Source organism: Xiphophorus maculatus, chromosome 18 (assembly GCF_002775205.1).
Source record: "Xiphophorus maculatus strain JP 163 A chromosome 18, X_maculatus-5.0-male, whole genome shotgun sequence".
NCBI lineage: Eukaryota > Metazoa > Chordata > Actinopteri > Cyprinodontiformes > Poeciliidae > Xiphophorus > Xiphophorus maculatus.
Window position 1 is genome coordinate 27,972,177 of NC_036460.1, and position 21,166 is coordinate 27,993,342.

The following is a 21,166-nucleotide window of genomic DNA, read 5'->3' on the forward strand; positions in this document are numbered from 1 at the left end:
GGAACATACAGTACAGACCAAAAGTTTGGACACACCTTTTAATTCACTGAGTTTCCTTTGTTTTCATGACTATTGACATTGTAGATTCACACTGAAGGCATCAAAACTATGAATAACACATGTGGAAATATGCACTAAACAAAAAAGTGTAAAACAACTGAAAATACCCCTTATATTCTAGTTTCTTCAAAGTAGCAACATTTTGCTGTGATTACTGCTTTGCACACACTCTGCATTTTCTTGATGAGCTTCAAGAGGTCGTCACCTGAAATGGTTTTCACTTCATAGGTCAACCTGCCCTGTCAGGTTAATAAGTGGGATTTCTTGCCTTATAAATAGTCATGAAAACAAAGAAAACCCATTGAATTAGAAGGTGTGTCCAAACTTTTGGTCTGTTCTGTACATAATACAGAGTAATAAAACATTGTGTTCTAAATATTCTAGAGTAAAAGCATTATTATATGTGTCTAGCCAAACTGTAAGTAACATGTTTGTGTGCATCATAAAGTCATCAGAAGAGACCCTAGCTAAATGAAATGTTTTATTAGACTCGTCTTTGGCATTGTAGAGTTAGAATTGCTCCATTTTATGTCGAGCTTTATGCCTATTTAGTGAAACCAAATGAACTATAAACACTCAGAATAAGAGAGAAAACCCTATAAAAGCCCAACATGTCCTTTTTAAAAGCTCGATTTGGCCTAAAATGTTGGCTGAATGATGAGCAGATGCTTTATGTGTTTTGTCCTTCTGTTTCCTCGCTGGTTCTGCGTTAACAGAAGCCAGACTTGTGAATGTTCTGTCTGGCTGATCGGCCGAAAGGCCTGGTGAGGCTTGTACCGAGGCTCGCCGTGCTTCTCTTAGTGTTTGATTCCAAAAGTTTTTCAGAGCCTTGCCATATCTTTAGATTTTCCACATGTCAGAGCGTGTCCTACGACTTTGTATTTGTGTGTTTTTGTGATGTGAAGCATCTTGAACTGCCTTGTTGCTGAAATGTGCTGTACACATAAACTTGATTGATTATAATCACAACTTTAAACATATTCAATTTGGATTTTATGTGATAGATTAACAAACTCTTGAATATTTAGGTCATAATTAATATACATATCATTTATATAACAACCAAAGGTAACATATTTACTTGACTGTGCTTTAAAATTATGGTATGTGGCTGGAAAACACATATTACTGCCCCTTTTAATCAATTATTTGTATGCTGAATTATTTGGTAATGCACAGTAAGTGTAAAGTAAGGAACATTAAAAATTCCTCTAACACTAATTACATGTATTTGTTTTTTGTATTCCAGAATCTGTGAGTCTCCTTCCACCATCTAAACATGGATTGACTGAATTTCTGCGAAACGTCCTCTAAAGCGGTGATCCTCAAGAGCTGGTATCCTGCAACCTTTATGTGCAACTCTTCTCAAACGATCAAATGAATATCTCGCTCCCAAGCCTCTGCGGAGCTGAACGACGGCTAATGAGGAAATTGAGCCATTTGATTGAGGTTTGTTGGAGAAGAGACTGGGGTTGGAGACCGGCGCTCTAAAGTCAGTGTAGCCTCAAATAGATCTGAGCAGTTCTCTGAGAACAGTTGATTTGAAGGACACTTAGTGACCCTGAAAACCTTCAACTCAATCTGTAACTGTAAAAATACCAAAGAAAGTCAGTGAATCAAAGTTTAGTGGCCACGCTTGGTGTGCTTCAGTCCTTCGATGTTCAATGTATAGCCGCCATTTTCTGATTTTCCTGAACTCTGTTAGGAAGAGAGTCAAACGTCTGCAGAATATTGTTCCAGTTATTCATCTGATTTATTGATCTGGCTCCATAGAAGAGCAGAAGTCCTGCTTAGGATTTGTAAAACGGCACAGAGAGTCGACCAGATGAAATCAATACACAAGACTCTCCATCATCTATGAAATATCTTTATTTATGTGAAAGACGGACCGAGCCCGAGAAACACAACCACATGTTCATCGTAACAGATCTGTACAAAAAAATAATTTTGTAGATTTGAGGAATTTTACTCATTTGTTTTTACCATGGATTCAAAGTTTACATCACAGTAAAGCTCACGTCATGTGCCGTTAATAAATGGCAAATCACCAATAGTCAAGTCATGAGGTGTGAATGTCCAGAAGTTGACAATATCCTTTATTTGATATGTGCTTGATAATATTATCAGTAGTTCTACAAGATTTGTATCTGTACCATGTAGGAAGATATGTTTTTTTCATTTTAAGACTCATTCACTTGTAATAAATACAAGTTCTAATTAAGATGTTCATCTTACTGGTTTTAATCCCTGGTTTTTCATGAATTATGTGAAATTGTGGTTACTTTTTATTTGCTCAGTAGTAAAGTGTGTATTGCTTTACACTTTACTATAAAGTGTAAAGTGTACAGTGTATTCTTTACACTGTAAAGAATACTGAATAATGATCACTCGCGCTACAAATAACTTTTAGATTGTTATTTGCCATTTAATAACTGTAATTTTGAAATATTTCATAGCATAAAAGTTTTAAAATATGCATTACAGGTTGCACAGGATCTATTTGTTTAAAGTGTCTGTTAATAATGGGAATGTTCATTTGGCTGCTTCGGTACCAGCATGTACAGTTCTGGTCAGACATTTACATACATTCATTATGGGTGAGAATCTACTGTTAATAATAACACATTCACACTTTCTTTTAAGGGGAGCAGCGATTATACAACAAACAGCTTTACTGAACACTATGTTAGGGACTAACGTGTTCATTTTGGTTAATTAGTTACACTGCTTTTAACATGTTAACATTTTCGTTTCCAGCCAGGACCTTTGCATTTGAGCGTTTCCATAAATTTGGTGCAGAAATGATTGGAAACAGCAGCGATGGACAAAATAAAACTACTACTCTTGGTCCACTAGGGGTTAAATTTTGCTTTGAAAAACTTTGTGATGGGATGCTGGAAAAGACTGTTGTTGTGTTTAAGCTGTACAAAAAAAAGAGTTAGGTTATCACTGATGCTACTCAAGGCTAACATACAGTACGTCTCGATGCGAAACAGGATGAAGCAATGTCAAAATCAAATTTACTTATAGAGCACTTTAAAAATAGGTTTAAAACTGTGCTAAAGTGCTGTACAAAAAAATGATAACAAAATAAGTCGAAAAGGAAAAATAATACAAGAAAAATATATAAGGTAAATATAATAAGAGTTATATTAAGTAAAAGAAAAAAGAAGAAGCAGTACAGATGTCCCCAACGCTAATGTCCACAGTCCACAGGAGTTCCTAAAACACTTAATATGTATAATAGCACTTTGCACCATTTGGTTGGTTGAATTACCTAAGTAACAGATTAAAAACAATAAAAATATGTCTATTAAATTGAGCATGTAAATGGGTTTTAACAACAGATAAAAGCTAGCTAGCTATCCACTTAGCTACCTAGCTAGATAACTAGCTACTTACAGTAACTACCGTAGCTAGTTAGTTATTTAGTGTAAAAGCTAGCTAGAGTTGGAGGTCAGACTAGCTTAAACATACTGCCACATTAGTTACTAATGGGATCATCAAAAATCTGGATTAGATTTCATAAAATTCTGATCTCTGTAAAAACGTTTTGAGGGCAGAGCAGGTCATAAGTGTGTGAGCAAGGTGGCACATAAACCTGACCAGATTTCTCATCATGATAAATTCCAGCAAACTAGAGTGATCCACAACTCTGGCATTTTTTGTTTTTAAAATCGCTGAAGTTGTTTGTTGTATCATCATTCCACGCTGAAAAAAAGTATGGTTTATATACGTCACTACGAGGTGAAATATCGTAAACTTCTCAGTGGAACTGTACAACCAAAACAAAAACATACGTTGTAAAGTTGTTGTGTTTTTTTTTCTTACAATATCATACATTTATCAATAAATAACTGGTGCAGTGTTATTTCAGAGGCAGCACTACACTCAGTCATACGTACGTAGCAATAATCCAAAAGTCAAACTTTATGCAGGCTACAGGAAAAGAAAGAAAGATTTTCACGATAATCCTCCCTTCTGGATTGCACAAATCATTCGTTGCACAGATTTTTATTTAAAACAAGACACCATAAGACCGCATAATCCCCTCTCCTTTCATAGCAGGTATAAAAGACTCAGTTGAGTAATCCTCCTGTGCCCTACTGCTTCTTTCCAGGGCCACAAAACTGTAGCACTGTTCCTAAAAAAACTGGCAGTGGAGCTGCAGAGAACACGCAGATAGATCCTCGTCGGCTTCTTCATCCTCCTCTGACTCCTCTGCAGAGACATTTACACACTCTGAGTATTCACCAACACACACACACACTACCACAGCATCTAAAACCTGTCAAACATCGACATTAATGCACTTTATGCCAGGACTGATGATAGAAACGAACGCTCCACAACATAAGTAAACAATTTAAGGCTAAAATGAAAAGAGTGAACAGTTCAACACAGATCTAAAAACATACATTGAAAATATCTCTATTTACAGTATTTCCTGATAGAAAAATATGCACAGATTTTTCCAAACATAACCACGTAAAACTTCAAGTGCACAAGACTGTCGGATTTCAGCATAAATACTCGAGTTTTCAGTGCAGCAGTAATAAATAAACGCGGGCGCGTCCCGGCCGATTTTCAAGCGGAACAAAGTCCGCGGGCTAAGGGCGTCGAACAAGCGAGTGAACTAAAGCTGCTAATAAAGCTAGTTACAGAAAAGAGGCTCTCATCACTTGTCACAACTGCTTGATAACCTGTAAACATGTTTAGGCAATATTCATAACATTTATTGTTTCAACCACCAAGCAGCGACTGTGTAGAATACGGCCGTTTAGTGCAAAAAACCCCCCAGACAAACAAAAGTGACCTCGGCGGGAGCGGAGCTGTACATGCCACGTCTCTCTTCGAAGACTCCAGACCAGGCGCTGCTGTCGGCCGTCGTAATGCGTGATCCGCACTGATGTGAGCCACATGCAAGCGGGAGTTTAAAATAAAAAAAAAAAGGCGGAGGCAGAGATTGGATACTTGGAGCGCCGCAGGCCGCAGAACTCATGTAGAGATTAAGCCAAAATGTCACAGTACTCCTTTGTCCGGAGGCCCAAGCATAGGGGTGAGTGTGTGCTATTTACATCGGCAGAGGGGCTCAGTGCTGGCTGGAGTCGGCCAATGCGATCAACTCGCTGTACGTTTGTCTGAATGGAACCAAAACGGCGTGCAGCGTTCCGCAGTCTGGAGAAAAGTCCACCGCTTTCATCCCAGGTTTAATGCTTTTGGCGTGTGAGTGTGCAATAAATACAGGATGCGAGTAAATTCATAGTCATAACCACACTGGTCAAATTTCACATTTAGATAGCATTTGAGCTCAGAACAATTATTTGCCAAAAGAAAACAACTTTGCAACTGTTTTAAATTCAGAAGACTGAACTTATCTATAGAGAATATCACGAAACGAAACCCAGCGAGTGGAAAAAGTGTAGAGGGCCAAGCAGGAGGTAAAGCTTAGCTGTAAGGACTGTCAGCAAACCCCAATGTACAGCAGACTCTGTAAAGTAAGAAAAGAAAACATGTTAAGAATTCAAGAAACCGCTTGAACATAGTTTTTAAATCTAAATGGAGAAATACAGTAGGGGAAAAAGTATGAACATTTTTGTCGGTAAATAGTCTGTTGTACCAAGTGATATGAAATTAAGATGTTAATAACAACCTAAAGTAATCAAGTTAGACCATAAACTTTGTTAGATAAAGTGGAATTATAAAGAAACATATATATATTCCTTTATTTAATCAGGTAAACCCCGTTGAGATCTAGATCTCATTTTCAAGAGGGACCTGAGCAAAAATTTGCAATACATAGCAACCTGCATTTGGCACAACTTTTAGATGTGCCTCTGCTGCGCCACACCTGAACAGAATAATTAGGTCATTAGCAAGGCTGGGAGAACTGATCTACACAAGCAGGAGGTAATTAAGCCATTTCATTCCAGTGGTTTGTGCCTGTGGCACATCTAAAAACTGCAGGACTGCGGCCCTTGAGGACTGGAGTTGAGACCCCTGCAAGAGGTATCCTGGGTGTTCAAATTCAAAGTTTGACTCAATTTTCCAAACCAAAGATCTAAAGAGAAAAGTGCTGGGTGCATCTTCAATAGACTCTTGGGTTTTTTACACTAATTTTTCATTTAAGTCAGGAATTGCTCCATTTATTAAAAATCCACCTTTGTTTTATGTGCAGGCTCTTATCAGTAAGGTTCATTTCTCTACTTATTAAGCTGTTCTTTTTTCTTTTTTTTAGGAGGAACGTGCTCAGCCTTTTTTCACCAGAAAATGTTTTTCTAGTATTTGATTGAATTGTTCAATGTAGTGTTGTTTTGAATTTTTTTTTTTTTTTTTTGCTTGTTTGGAGGTAAATCAGCCTCCAGTCAGTCACAGATAGAAGCAATAATCACTTACAATAAAGTATATTTGACTGTTTTTGTTTAATTCTAGCGTGTTTATTTTATCTCAGAAACTGAGTAAGAAAATTCCAACATATTCATGTTTTCATTTATTGCTAAATTTCTATTCAGAAGTGGGAGAAAATCAACAGTGATGTTTCAAAAAACATTATGAGACTGTTTTAGAAAAAGAGTGTCTTCAGTCAGAGGCTTCTTCAAGGTCACTGTAATATTGACTGCTACAGGAGATTTTTCCAGCCAACAGCCATCACCATCCACACTGTAGTTCATTAAAGTATATTAAAGTTTATTGAGTTTATTAAAACAAACTCATTTCATTTTGGGCCAACTCAAAACTCTGAATGTTCTCAAAAGGGCCAGTTGTGCCAGAATGTATTGATAAAACCTACTAAATTGCTAAAATATCAATAAATCTGTTAATTTTTGTGTGAATTTTGCTGATTTGTGAAAAACTGGAGGGAGTTATTGATGTAATTTGGAGTTTAGAGGGCCACATAAAAAGCCACGATGGGCCAAATTTGGCCCCAGGACCTTGAGTTTGACACGTGTGACCTATGGTGACAGAAGAATTTGAATTAATGTGAGATACAAAGACATTTAATTTCCCTTTGGAATCAATAAAGTATTTAGGAATTCGAACGTAATGAAACATGACAACGACATGGAAGTGTCACATGACATACACTCCTCAGACTTAGTCAAACATTTAAAATGATTTTTCTATGCATCGTCAATTAGGAAAATAATTTTAAACGTTTGACTAAGTCTGAGGAGTGTATGTCATGTGACACCAGAACTAAACCAGCTGTTATTAATTACTAATTTAGTTTGGATTTACTTGTATGTGTGGATTAGTTGAGCTGCTACTGACATCTGGTGTGAATTTCACGCATTAAAAATGTATTCACTGGAAAAAATATTGACATCCTCAGTACTTATTTTCCCTGCTGTATTTCCAGAGGCTCCTTGCCACACACACACACACACACACACACACACACACACACACACACACACACACACACACACACACACACACACACACACACACACATACACACACACACACACACGCGCGCACCGCCACACACACACAGCAGCCATGCTTGCATATTCACAACACTTTTTTAAAAATCTGTAAATGGCTCGAGTTTAAGCCATTTGGAAGATGTTACAGTTGCACTTGCATATTTATTCTCATGGACAAATTTGCATTCGCTTTCTGCTTGGGAACCGGAGCTAATAATAGCATCTGTTCCTCTAGTTGCCACGGGAATATGAAATATTGAGGGGAAAATTCTAATTGTCTTGAAATTTCATGCCGCGCTCCTCTTGTTGTTCTTTATGTCCCTACAGTATGTAGTATGTCTACAGTTCATACAGTGGTCCATATATAAAAAATAATGAGGTCTCTGCCACCACAGCATATCAGATGGAGCAGAGAACGTAATTAAATCAATACAGACATTTATTGACTTTGCTGGAACTGAGCCCTAGTGAGCAAAATCAATCTGCGTTTACGTCAGAGCCTCGGATTCTCAAAAGTGGATGAGATTAAATAAAAGCTTCATTAATCACAAAGAGTCTGCTAACTTCATTTTAATATTATATTTTAGTGTTGATGATGAAACTTACATTTACAGCACCTTGCAAAGTATCTAGACTTTGTGCTTTATTACAATTTTATGCTATAAAGCAGGGAAGGGTTTTAAATGTTATAAGCATTAAGCAGGAAAAAATTATGAATTAAAAAAACCTGAAAACTCTTCAGTTTCTGGGGAAAAATAGCTGAAGCCCAGTCAAATGGCATGGTTAGCATTTATAAACATACAATGCTGCAGATTCTCACCTAGCACAACTTTCTTCTTTACGAAATGTAAAATGGAGTGGCATCAGATTTTAGTGGTTATAGGATTTCTCTTTTGCCATTTCTCCTGCTAGCGTTCGTTTGAGTTGTGCTTACCCACAATTCCCTGCGCTGTGGGCCATTCTCTGCTTTTGGAGCGGTCTCAACAATATTATCGCTTATCTCAAAAGCCTCTGGGACAACTTATTGTCGAGCAAATTCTTTTTCATGAATAAGTAAAACAATATAGTAAGGACTGTGAGATGACAGTATACAAGTTATTGCAATAAGTGAAATTATCATTTGAATTCTTCTTTAGAAAAAGACAAAAACAAGATGTCACCTTGGCCCCGGACACCAAGACCCATTAGTTCTCTTCTTCTTCTTTCCTCCTCAACGCCTCCCATGTTGGTGTGGGTGTCAGGGCGTGGTGTCCCCGCGGTGCATGGAGGCTCGTCCCCACGCACCCTGGCCGACTCCCCCCGGCCCTCCCCCGCCGTGGTCCTTGTCCGACTCCGGCTGGCTCTGGGCTCTCTCCGGTTTGGGGTTGGGCGCACACGGCGGGTCGGGCTGCTGGACCGACATGGTTCTCCGCAGGTGGGTGCGCTTGCACAGGAAGTCGGGCTTGGCGGAGAGGCCGAACGAGCCTTTCCTCAGCACCATGCGGACCGACGGGGACTTCTTGGGCCGCGCTCTGTGTCCGAACTGCAGCGTGGAGAGGTGGGCCGCGTAACCCTCGCTCAGGAACTGAAACGAAAGACAGGAAGTGGGAAATGGGTCGGAAGGGAAGTAAATGAGCAAAAAACGGGGAAAAAATTGAAGTCATTGGAGAGGAATTGCTGGAATGAAACATCAGTAGGAGGCCAAACGACCCTTCAGCTACCTGGCATTGATTCTGGTACTTCTTCGAAGGTCTGCCCACGATGTAAATCTGCGAGGGGCTTAGGCCCAACATGTTGTAAACAGAGATGTCCTTCATGGAGCCATAAGCAGAGTTTATCTTGATGTGACACTGGTGAAAGGGAGAAAATGAAAACAATCATCATCAGCTTGCGGATGTGTTTGGCATTTCAGCTGCAACAGCAAAGACACGGCGTCTGTGATTCTCACTTCCTGTATGAGGTTTTTAAGGAAGATGGTTTTCTGTCGCAGGGGATCGTGAACCAGCCCTTCAGAAAAGAAGATCATCCCGTGCGGGAAATTGTGCTGCGAGAGCCAAGACACGACACGCTGCTTCTGCATGTCAGGCCGACCGGTGATGTAGATGATTAGATACCCGAGGTCCTGCCAGTGCCTGCAGGAAAAACACACGGCATCAAATAGGAACAGGTTTGTTTTTTTTCCTAACAGTCTCTCAAGGAGTTGTGCAGAGAGACATGTCAAGAAAAAGTTAACTTATCATAAAATTTGGATTTCTATTTCCTTCATAAATAGGAGGAACGTTAAAGCTGCTGTATGTAAATTTTATTTAAAACCCCCAACAATTTTACATATTTGTTAAAACTGTCACTATGTCGAGACAGAGTAGCATGAGACTGAAAATCTGTGAAAAATTAAGCTCCTTCACCTCCTCCCTGTGCTACTACCTCTATCTGTAGAAATTCATTGCTACCAGTCAAAAAACAACCAATCAGAGCCAGCAGGAGGGACTTAGTGTTGTCAATCATCCTCATGTACTCGCTGCTAATTGTTCTAATCTATTTTTTTTTTGTTACTAAACATTACAAACTGCTTCTTTAACTTCAGTTTTAACACTTGAGGAAAACTTTTATGAGACCATGAAATTCTATGACTTGCAAAAATATTCGAACGCTCTGAGTTTTCTCACCTTACAGCTATAAAAGCAGACCAACACAAACCGTAGCATAAAAGTGGAACATTGGACACGTTCTACAGATCATCTGAAAAGTGCATTATTTATACCGGATCCCATTCACCCTAACGCCCCTAGACATTTTACATATCAATCAAATCCAAGCAGTTGTCTTTAGACGACACCTAGCTGTCAAACACAGTCACTCTGTGTGAAGTTTAGAAATTTAATTCCACCTGTTCTTTCTATAATAGAGGACTCTTCTTTTCAACAGCCTCTGTCCTGGTTTTGATGCCTTGGGTGCAGAGAAGCTGCAGAGTTGATGCAGTGACAGAGTACATGGAAATCTTGCAGGAAAACCCATTACAGGCTGCGAAGACTCTGGCTTAGAGGTTCACCTTCCAGCAGAACAGCAACCCTAAACATCCAGCCAGAGCAACCATGAGATGGCACAGACCACAGGAAAAGTCCTGGGCTGCAACCGATGATCGTTGTAGTTACAGAATAATTATTCTGATGATTAATCGATTAATCGGAACATTCTGCAAATTTTTCAATCGAGTCTTTTCATACAATTTTAGAAATACACTAAAAGAGGCAAATGAGCAAGTAATTAAATTTCTCTTTTAAATAAGAAAATATACATTTTATTGCCTGAAATACAATAACACAGCATTCCTTTAGTGAATGATTGATCATTTGTAGCAAACGGTGCATTTGAAGCTGAACCAATACTTCTAACATCAACATGTGAAAAGCTCAGTGCTTTCTCTTTGACTTATCAGTGTAGGGCTGATCTGACTGTTTTTTCGATTAACCGATTAAGACTTGGGTAGCAAAAGACTTTTGTTTGTTTTTGCAGTAATTTGAAACCAGTTTTTTTATTACACAAACAAAGGAGTTTTTATTTTATTTTATTTTTTAATAGCTATATCTGTTTTTAACAATTTTGGTCTGAATTACTGAATTATTATTATTTCTAAAATAGATTCATTGCAATTAATTGTTTAAAACTTTAAAAACGTACACATATCTTTTCGACTGAATATTTGTTGCAAGTCCTTTTCAGAGCTGCATCCAATCAGAACAAGTTAAAGCTAATTTAAAAGGGGGCGGGGCATATTTGAAAACCATATATTATTTTCTTTTTTCACAATTATGTCCTATTCATATTAGTATATCATACAAATTCCCCAAAAAACCACATTAAAAGTTGTTGTTGTTATCTAAAAAAGAAGAAAAAGCTCAAGAGGTGTTAATATTTTTGTAAGGCACTTTTATAGTCACTTATCTGACATTACTCATTTTAAAGTTTCCTTATCTAAAAACGTTCAGCTGAATTTGCAGTTTGAGCAAAAAAAACAAAAAAAGGTGGGATGTCAGAGTCAGAGAGCATTAGAGAGCAGAGTGTCACAACAATAATGGAAACAACACAACAGTCACAGTGGTAGCTGTGTCATCCAAACATCAGACACACTCTGGTCTCTGTACACACAGTGGAGGAACTGCATGAGCAGCTCCTGCAGGAGAGCCTGACAGACACGTCTGAGGGCGAACTCACTCGACTGCCAGATGAAGCTCAAACTCCTCTAAATGCTCCATGAGTTTGTTTGCTATTCTGGAAAATCAAAACTAGCTTTAGCAAAAAGAAATAATTGTAATTGGAGAAATGTGTACTCCATCCAGACTCTACTCTCAAATGTATCGACTTTAGTATCAAATTGATGAAACTACAAAAGAGTCGAGTTGGATTTTACCTGGGTCTGAGCCATTTGAGGCAAAAATGATTAATAGTTTACATCCAGCAGAAAGCATGGTAAAACAAAGCATATCCAGTAAAGACTTCATAAATCAATTAATGTTTTTACTAATTACCCAGAATTTCCTAATTGAACACTATACACAGTTAGGTTATTGAAGAAAGGAATAAAGAGATATAAAGACAGAAAGAAATTACCTACCGTCATTTATTTGCTTAGATTAATTCCAAGGTGGTAAACAGCACATTAGCTTCAGTTTTCAAAGTTAGTGGATTGAGAATTACAAAGGCAGAGGCACTTCTGTGGACATATAGGGGTTAAAGGTCCTAAAGGTGAGAAAATATCAGCCTAGTGCAACGCCTTAGCTTCTTTAGTCAAGGCATCAAATTACAAAGTAAAATTTTGTGTTAGTCATTTTCGATAAAACATTTTTGTATCAAATGAAGGTTACACACTGACTTGATTGTGCTGTACCAGGGGTCGGCAACCCACGGCTCTTTAGCGCAGCCCTAGTGGCTCTCTGGAGTTTTTTCAAAAATGTTTGAAAATGGAAAAAGATGGTGGTGGGAAATATATTTTTTGTTTTAATATGGTTTCTGTAGGAGGACAAACATGACACAATCATTCTTAACGTTTTCCAATGCTATAAAACTATGTAGAATAAATATTAAATTTCAACATTTCTGTCAACAAAGATTTGCGTCATAGCCTGTGACAAGTTTCTTTCAGCTGGGCAGGGTGCGAGGCAGGTAGCTGCTGTAAACAACCTGACGGGTGTGTGGTGGGCCATGGAAAAATAGCCGAGGAGAGATTAGAGATTCTATAATTCTTGGACCGAATCATTTCCATCCATTGCCAATGCGAAAGGATTACCTGAATGTTTGCTCTGTAGCGAGAAGTTGTCAAATAACAAAAAGAGTACCGTACTTTCCGGACTATAGAGCGCACCTTAATATAAGCCGCACCTACAATTTGTTTTTTAAATAACTGGAAACGTACATACATAAGTCACACCGGGTTATAAGTCGCATGGTTCAAAGCGTGGGGACAAAGTAGCGGCTTATAGTGTGAAAAATACGGTAATGTGGAAAGACATTTTCAGGGAAGGTATGTTGCATTAGCTGCTGCATCAAGATTAAAGTTACATCTTACAAGCCCGATGTTGAGAAGCTGTCCAGTGATGTCCGTAAACAGAAAACAACAGTAAACATTAAACACGCAAGAACACAATCCTGCCATAGGCACATATACTTAGTAACAAAGTTGTTGTTTCTATAAATTGATTAATGATTTTTGTCAGTATATATTTAGAATGACACTTAGCGATATTACTGTGTTTTGTTGCTCAGGTACGGAGTTGGTTGTGTGTCAAAAGAGAAGAGGATGCTGCTATGTCTTACCATTGCACTGACTTGCTTGGCATTTGCACAGAAATCAAACTTAAACTGTATTAATTTAATTTTATATACTTTACCTTTTCAAAAGGCTGCTGCTTTAGTTTTATAACTGCAGGTTGCGTTTTGTTGCTCTCCGTTTGTTGCCCAGATAAGCGGCACGTTAAGCACGTTCCACTTTGCTGTTTTTTCTATCACACACTTTACGATGATTATTTACAAAGAGCGATCGTCGTTATGCAAACTGCATTTTGGAGCAGATTTTCTGAGTTCCAAAAGGAAAAAAATGACCCTTTCCTTGTTGATCTTCATAATAGAAATGCCATAAAATATGATTTCTTTATTGCATTTCTTTAATTTTATCAATGCAACGAAGCAAAATACATTAATATTGTAACAGAAGGTAAACTTAAAGCATCATCGTACAACAGAGTCACGTGGTGCGTCTTTCCGTCCAGGACGCATTGCAGGAAAAATAAACATTTAAACATGAATGCTAATTATGTATACACGTAGTCATTTTGATAATAGGTTATATATAATAATATATATAATAAAGCCTGTTTTGCCTTCATTATAAAGCTTATATAAGGCTTTTAATTTTCTTGCTGCTCCAGACAGATTTGTTTTTTGTTTTTTTGGTCCAAAATGGCTCTTTCAACATGTTGGGTTGTCGACCCCTGTGCTATACAATGACACTATGTGCCTGGAAAATACATAATACTGCTCCTTTGTAGAAAAAGCCCTTCTGTTAAACTCCTAACCTATGTCAAACAAACATAGGTTAGGAGTTGGACAACACAACGGACACATAAAATTACTGATATTATGACACTGGTTTAATATTTACAGTGATACGAACATCAGACCTCATTCTATTTATTTATTTGTTTATGTTTTGGAAGTTTGATGCCACTTCTTACTTGATCTGCCAATTGAAATCTCCACTTGTAACTTGCTTAAGTTGCATCCATAATGCTTGGAGACTTGCATCAACCTGTGATTAAATCAAATATTGGGTCATTTGAACTGTTTTTTTATTAAAACTCTAAACAGAATTTGGGACTTGATTCTGTATTTTGACTTTGAATTCACCTTGAGACTCCCACGTCTTTATGAGTGACTTTGAAAAAGAGTAAACATTGGAGTTGGAGGACTTGTGACAGGAAAAACAGTGACGGGGTCCCTCCCGCCTTTGCTGATAATAATGGCAGCGTACACACACACACACACACACACACACACACACGCACACACGCACACACGCACACGCACACACACACACACCCACACACGCACACACACACACATCTGGTGCTTGTGCTTGTGTTACCTGACAACATCAACGGCTCCAGGCCGGACTTTGGGGTCGCTGCCCATAATGGACACGCTGGCAGCAAAAGAGCCGTCGATGCTGAACACCACACACTCCATGCCCCGAGGCAACACAGTCAGGTAGGCCTCAGCGCTGGTCTGGTCGCCCCTTTGGGTCGGAAAAGAAGGAATGTCACACCCAGCACATGACTGCGGCTTTGCACTTTACCATTTTAAATGTCAGTCGACTATCCGGCTGCTCACTTGACCACCATTTTTACTGGATACACTCCCAAGCCGAGCTTCTTGCTTTTGGGAATGGTGTACGTCACCCTGCCACTGCTGTTGGTCACCTCCATGTCAAAGTACACCCAGCGGCCAGACTGAGGCTGAGTCATCACCAGGATGTCGACCTGAGGTTTATCAGGTTGGAATATGTTACACTCAATTAGCTGTGCCTTTTCTTTTTTCCTTTCTTTTTTTTTTTTTACCTTTTCTCCGGTTAGAGTAACCATGTCCAAGGGTCCGTACATGAAGCGGCCCACTAACGTCTGAGGTCCGTCCTCTGTTGCTATGACATCGTTCACCCTGTGGTTAGCGGTGACGTTCTGTAGTTCATAAGGAAAAACAAAAATCGAGTTTTAGCTAAATCCGCCAAATAAATAAATAAAAAATACGAGCAGTAGCAAAGTTTAAAAAGTGGTGGACAGACAGAATGCTAGTTTTGGAGAAATGATTGTTATAGTTCACTTTTTAAATTAATCAAAAAAGTAGATAAGAGAGTTTATACCAAATCTGTCAAACTTACAGATTTACTGTCAGTAAAAGATTATTTTCTCAGTAAACTAGTGTGCAGTTTAATCAGGTAGCTGTGCAGTTTCAAATGGTTTCCTGGTCAATCAAGACCAGGAAACGTTTTAAAACACACAAAATGAAATGAGATATTTTCCCTGCTACTGTGTTTATTTTCAAGTTTGAATCTTATTAACTTTATACGTGTTGTTGTTGGGACGGTCCAGAGCAGCAGGACAACTCCTTTTGAACTTTTCTTCTTCTTTGACTTCACTTCAAAGGAGCCAACCGGCAGAGAAACACTAATCCTTAAATCTGATTTCACTAATATGGCTGCATTTTATCAACCAGTAATGAGAACATTAATCTATAATTTACTAGCTCAGTGGTGCCCCTGCATGACATAAATTCTGGGCTTACAACCAGCTCTGTTGAGATCTTTATAACCTTCACTTCATCATATAGTCACTGTGAAACTGTTTTACTCATACATGCTGTTTTGAGTCCAAATTTCTGGTCTCAAGCTGAATTTCTCCAGAGAGAAAACAGGGCAAATACTAACTAAGAGCAGAAGGAGCATCAGGCCAACCAGGCTGAGGAATCGCATTTTGTTTTCGATGCCCGAGAATGTAGTTTAGTTACTGTTTCAGCAGATTTCTCAGCTGTGTTTTCTTAATTAATTGGTGGCAAATAAAAAATAAAACAAGTTAAAAGTTTGATTTCAAACCTTGCACAAAAGAAAAGATGCCTACTTTTGTAACATAAACGAAATGAGAAACTTCGTTGTAACGCGATAGAAAATTTGTCCAGTTTTTACGAGAAAGTTTCTCCTTTTAACAAGTTTTGTGTCTCGTAACAAGATTTTCTTGCTCTAACAAGGAATTTTCTAAAACATGTAAAACTAATCTAGTTTTAACAAAACTTTTATTAAAATGAGATGTATAAATTATCTCACTATAACAAGAAAATTTCTGGTCTTAATGGGTTTTGCATGTCGGTTTAATGCGAAAGCTTCTCATTAAAACTAAGTTTTATAAGTCGCTATAACAATGTTTCTCGTTTTAACGAGTTTTGCATCTAGTTAAAACTAAAAAACCTTCTAGTTATGACGAGAAACTGCTCCCGCATTTATTTCCAAGCTCTGGAAGATAAACACTTTCGTACTTCAGAGACGTCCAACAGGAAGTGTGTTCCTCATCTCAGCTCCCTTCAGGAAGAAACAGATTTAAAATCCAGGTGTTTCCCAGAACGGGACTCTGCAGCTCAACAAATCTACAGAAAATTTACAGAATAAGAGAGGAGCGACTTCTTTCAAACATCTAATATACTTCTTTATTTCTTGAATGTTTAATTGAAAGTAGCAATCCAATGTAATCTTTTTTAGTTTATTGTGGATTAACGGTCACAGTAAAAAGCAAGACACACTGAATTTTGTTTCAAAAAAAGCTTGTAATATTACCACTGGAATTACCACGGCAAAAAATAAATAAAGAAAAATCTTAAGAACCACAGCAAAGCCCTCATGTGATCCATTGTGTTTTTGTTTAACTTCATTGTGTCATTAAACCAGGTAATGACGACTGATCTAAAGCAGGTATCGCCTCACAAACAAGTTCAACGTTACCAGCTTCTCCCCACCATTAGCTCTGTCAGCAGCTAATTGTTTGACAGCAGGAGCTCTCTCTGAGATGCTGGGACAGAAAACATGGAGATGACACGCACTAAGTATGAAAAAACAAAGAAGCCCCAGCTGAATGCAGATGTGAACCATGGAAACGCAGGTAAAGTTCAACACCTGGTCACATTTATTTCAGACAGTCCAGCTCCGCTTTGTGAGGTTGCAGGTGATAACAACCCAAACAAGCAGAAGGCGTCTCTCCACTAACAGAGAGACCGAGCTGTGAAGTAGCAACATGACGGAAAACACACATCTATTCCCCTCCAGCAGTGACGAAAGGCCTCCTGCCCGGTCAAGTAACCTCAGATGTTTATGTCAAGTGTCTCTGAAGCAGCTAACAGCAGCGGATATGCTAGCAGCGCGCAGACTGATCCGGGTGAAGCTGCTGAAAATCACACTGCACTCACCGTGAATCAACAGATCACAAAAAGCTCATTTAGTGGAGCTGAACAAAAAGAAAAAAGGAAAAGACTTCAAACTCAAATATAGCAGCGTTTCCTGTAATTCGCAGGAAAAAAAGGGTTTATTTTTAGCCTTCTGAAAAGAAAGAAAAAAAGAAAACCTTCACTGACTCCTCCGATTAAAAGTTCGACCTTGGTCGTTCTGCTCGACGAGGCTCGGGCGAATCGTGTGACTATCTGATTCAGAGCTTCAAGGTGAAGCTGTGGGAGAGTTTGAAGAATTTCAAGTCACAGAGTTAAGCTAGCACAATTGCGACATCTGGGAGAACTTTATTTTTAGACCGAGTGAATGAAAAGGCATTGTGGGAGACGGAACCACAGAGGAGATAAAAATACAGCAATAAAAAAAAAAAGCCTCTTTTCACTGAAGGAGAATCAGAATAAGTGCAAATTTAACTGCAGCATTACTGAGAGCTAAGGAGAGCATTTCAATGCCAATAACCATCTGTCTTTACAGTAAACAGAGAAAGGTTGTACCGATCTGATAATGATATTGGAGTTCGGGTCAATATTTCTATCCACCACCGATTGTAACCCACATACAAACCCACCGGTTAATAATAAATGACTCAGTTGTTCTCATACATGTTGTTGAGTAATATCACTTCATCAAGCCATTTCTAACATTCCACACAACAAAATAAGTAATAAAAGTACCTATGATTCATGCTGATATTGTATCAGGTCAGTACCTGTATCGTCCAATGCTCAAAGCTGTGATATCGGTATCGTATCAGAAGTGAAAAAGTTACATTGGGACATCATGATACAAATATGTTTGTGTGGAAAACCCACCCTTAGCTTGACATGCGTCCTCCGCCGGAGCCATTTCTCCCGCGGGCTGGAAGGAGAAAACGGAGCCGAGTCCAGGTGGTCCGCTTCCTGGGTCCATACGCAGTCGCACCGCATGAGCTGTCAACAAACACGCAAATATCCAATTATTAAATCACGCACAATAGAGACTGACACTTAAAAAAATTTTTACCCTCATTCTCTGACATTGAATCATAATACACTTTTCCTTTTTTAAGTCAATAGAGATTTTCAAAGACGATGGGAGAAAATTAAAGCAAAACTAAACAACACCATGAGTAAAAATGGCTGACGTCTTTTGCTCATGTTGGTGTTTCATGCGTTTTAAAAGTAATTTCTGTCCTTTTTGACTGTGCTTAGGCAGGCTATGTCCCTTTAAGACGCTGCGCTACGTGAACAGTCACGTGACTCCGTCCCATCCAGTCTGTAACGCAACGTGAAAGAGACTGTGAGGATGAGAAAAATGGCAAAAGTTTAGAGCTGGTCGAGGAGCAGCTCATTCCCAAAACAGTGTGTCAATAATCATTTGGCAAGATTTTAGATTCACCACGGACATTGGAAGTGAAGTTATTTTATTCTTCTGATCTTATTCTTCTGATTTTATTCTTCTTATTTGTTCAATAACAAGCAAGCACACATTTTCTTCATTTATTTGTAGATGCTGTGATTTTAAAGTCCCTTGAAGTGGCAGTGAAAATAGAAAAGAGTATTTAAGATAATTTGTTTTATTACTTTCTTCAAATTCAGACGTTTGCTGCCAGGCTAATGTTTTGTAACATTCCTTGGAAAATTTGTAAAAACCTGTCTCAGTTTATCAGTAAACTAAGTCTAGCAAACCACTATGAGAAGTTAGTTGTAGATTACTCAAAACATTTTGATCAAATTTCTACATTATAAAAAGCCTATTGTATCAAATACGAACAACGTGGATCTTTTGGATTTTAAGTAATGCAAAAAAAAATTTTCAAATCCCTAAAAAATACTTCTTTCATTATTCTGGCATTTGGCACACACAAATATTTCCGATAATACATTTTGAACTTCAAAAAGTAAAAAATAGTCTAATTTATGTCAGACTAAAAAAAAAATACACACATTTATATTCCCTCAAATCTACAGAAAACTGGAGTTTGTGCATCAGCAATGACTTAGAAAAACACTGTGGCAACATTGTTGAGGGGTTTTGTGAGCTGAAGCCTTGAAACTACATTTGCAGTTTGAGTTATGAATTTCCGCGCTAATGGAGAGAGCAACAGCAGCACAGATTAAGTGCTAAGAGGGGATTTTGTAAAAAGTCGGCAGATGAAAGAAGCCCTGGATGTGATTTATGACTCACTTGAAACTTGAGATGCTCTCAGTTCAAACACATTTCCAGAAACTTGTCAAACTTTAAAAAAAAAAAGGCGCATTAATAAGCTTGATTACGGGAAATAGCTTTCTGCTCTTATCGTCAATGTGACAAAACATCAAGTGAAACTGACAGCTAAATGATTCGCTTTTGAAGAGAGCTAGTTATCCCACTCCTGGTCCACTCATATATATATATATATATATATATATATATATATATATTTTTTTTTTTTTTTTTTTTTTTTTTTCTTTCAGAAAAGATGACATGTCAGAGCTGACAGTGAAAGAAAATATTTTCTTCGTCTAATAGGAGAACCTGTCCGTTCAAAGCAGAAAAGTAAAGCTTTCTGGCGTTTTGTTTACCTCTTCATTTGGTGAAGCTCCTTTCAGGTAACAAAGGATCCAAAGATCGTCTGAACCGAGAGAGGCTTAAGATTCCTGATACTTGCAGCCAGAATATAATTACATGCCACATTTTTATAGATAATAAAGAAACACAAAGAAAACAATGAATCCATTTCCTTCCACTTCATAGTTAACTCCTAACATGAGACACTGAGAGCATAACCAACAAACAAAGTTTCCTCAAGTCTAAGGTTTGACTTGAAATTGATAAGAATTAACTGGCTACAGTGTGTAGATTAATCCATTAAAGTTGGATAAAATGCTTACATTTCATAATTTGTGTGCAAATCAGATAACCCTTTATTTTTGGAAAATTAAAAAAAAAAAAGAAAAATCAGTCACCAATTATGAAGTACTAACCTGCTTTCATTCAGTCACTGCTCTCCTTCCAGTCATACTGAAGGACATAGCACTATGTAACATAGCGCTAACATACTGTGAGCACTACGTTACAGATAAAATATGTGCAAAATGAAGTATTTAGCTCCAATGTTCCAAACTATCAATATCAGCTGCAAAGAGCATTACTTTGGATTAGAATAGACTATGTAAAAACATCACAGAAATATTCCTCATCGCCTTCGGGGTGCAAACAAAAACAAAGAGTGAAGCAGCAGAATCTAACAGAATTTCTGGATATTTTTTTTTCCCATCAGAACAACCGTGTTATGATTTACCAACGGGCAATTACCGCTGAGCATATATTCCCACTCCAATACATCATTGGCCGAGTTTAAATTAGCTAATCTAATTTTCAGTTCCATAATTTAAGTGGTTTTCTTCCCACTTACTACTGAAAAAAATATACATTATTCATTGTATTAAGAGTTTCTGTAATATTAAACTTTCCTTTTCATGTAACCGGAGATTTATTTATGACCACTGCTTTTATGAAATGATGCAAAACGCAAGAAAATCCACCGGATTATAACAGGATCACACAAACAGAGCCAGATCCGCTCACATATCTTTTCTGGCCGTTGTTTTCAGACAGTGTCCTCCGTTTGTTCTCCATCTTACTGTAAATATGTTCTGCACGGCTTTGAGGTACTTAAACAAACACCGTCTGTTACGCAATT

At 38.0% G+C, this 21,166-nt stretch overlaps 1 protein-coding gene across 2 annotated transcripts in view; it reads right to left on the reverse strand.

Moving 5' to 3' along the window:
* Nucleotides 1-1,914: 1,914 nt before the first annotated feature.
* pitpnm3 (PITPNM family member 3) overlaps nt 1,915-21,166 on the reverse strand; it is a 136,615-nt gene continuing 117,363 nt past the window's right edge. For both annotated transcript variants that reach the window (XM_023351586.1, XM_005804088.2), the window contains exons 13-20: nt 18,315-18,431; nt 15,080-15,196; nt 14,853-15,001; nt 14,608-14,757; nt 9,418-9,601; nt 9,191-9,319; nt 8,651-9,054; nt 1,915-5,551 (exon numbers count right to left, since the gene is read on the reverse strand). In XM_023351586.1, coding sequence (XP_023207354.1) covers nt 8,728-9,054; nt 9,191-9,319; nt 9,418-9,601; nt 14,608-14,757; nt 14,853-15,001; nt 15,080-15,196; nt 18,315-18,431 — 1,173 coding nt within the window. In that variant the 3' untranslated portion in view covers nt 1,915-5,551; nt 8,651-8,727. The remainder of the gene's footprint in view (nt 5,552-8,650; nt 9,055-9,190; nt 9,320-9,417; nt 9,602-14,607; nt 14,758-14,852; nt 15,002-15,079; nt 15,197-18,314; nt 18,432-21,166) is intronic.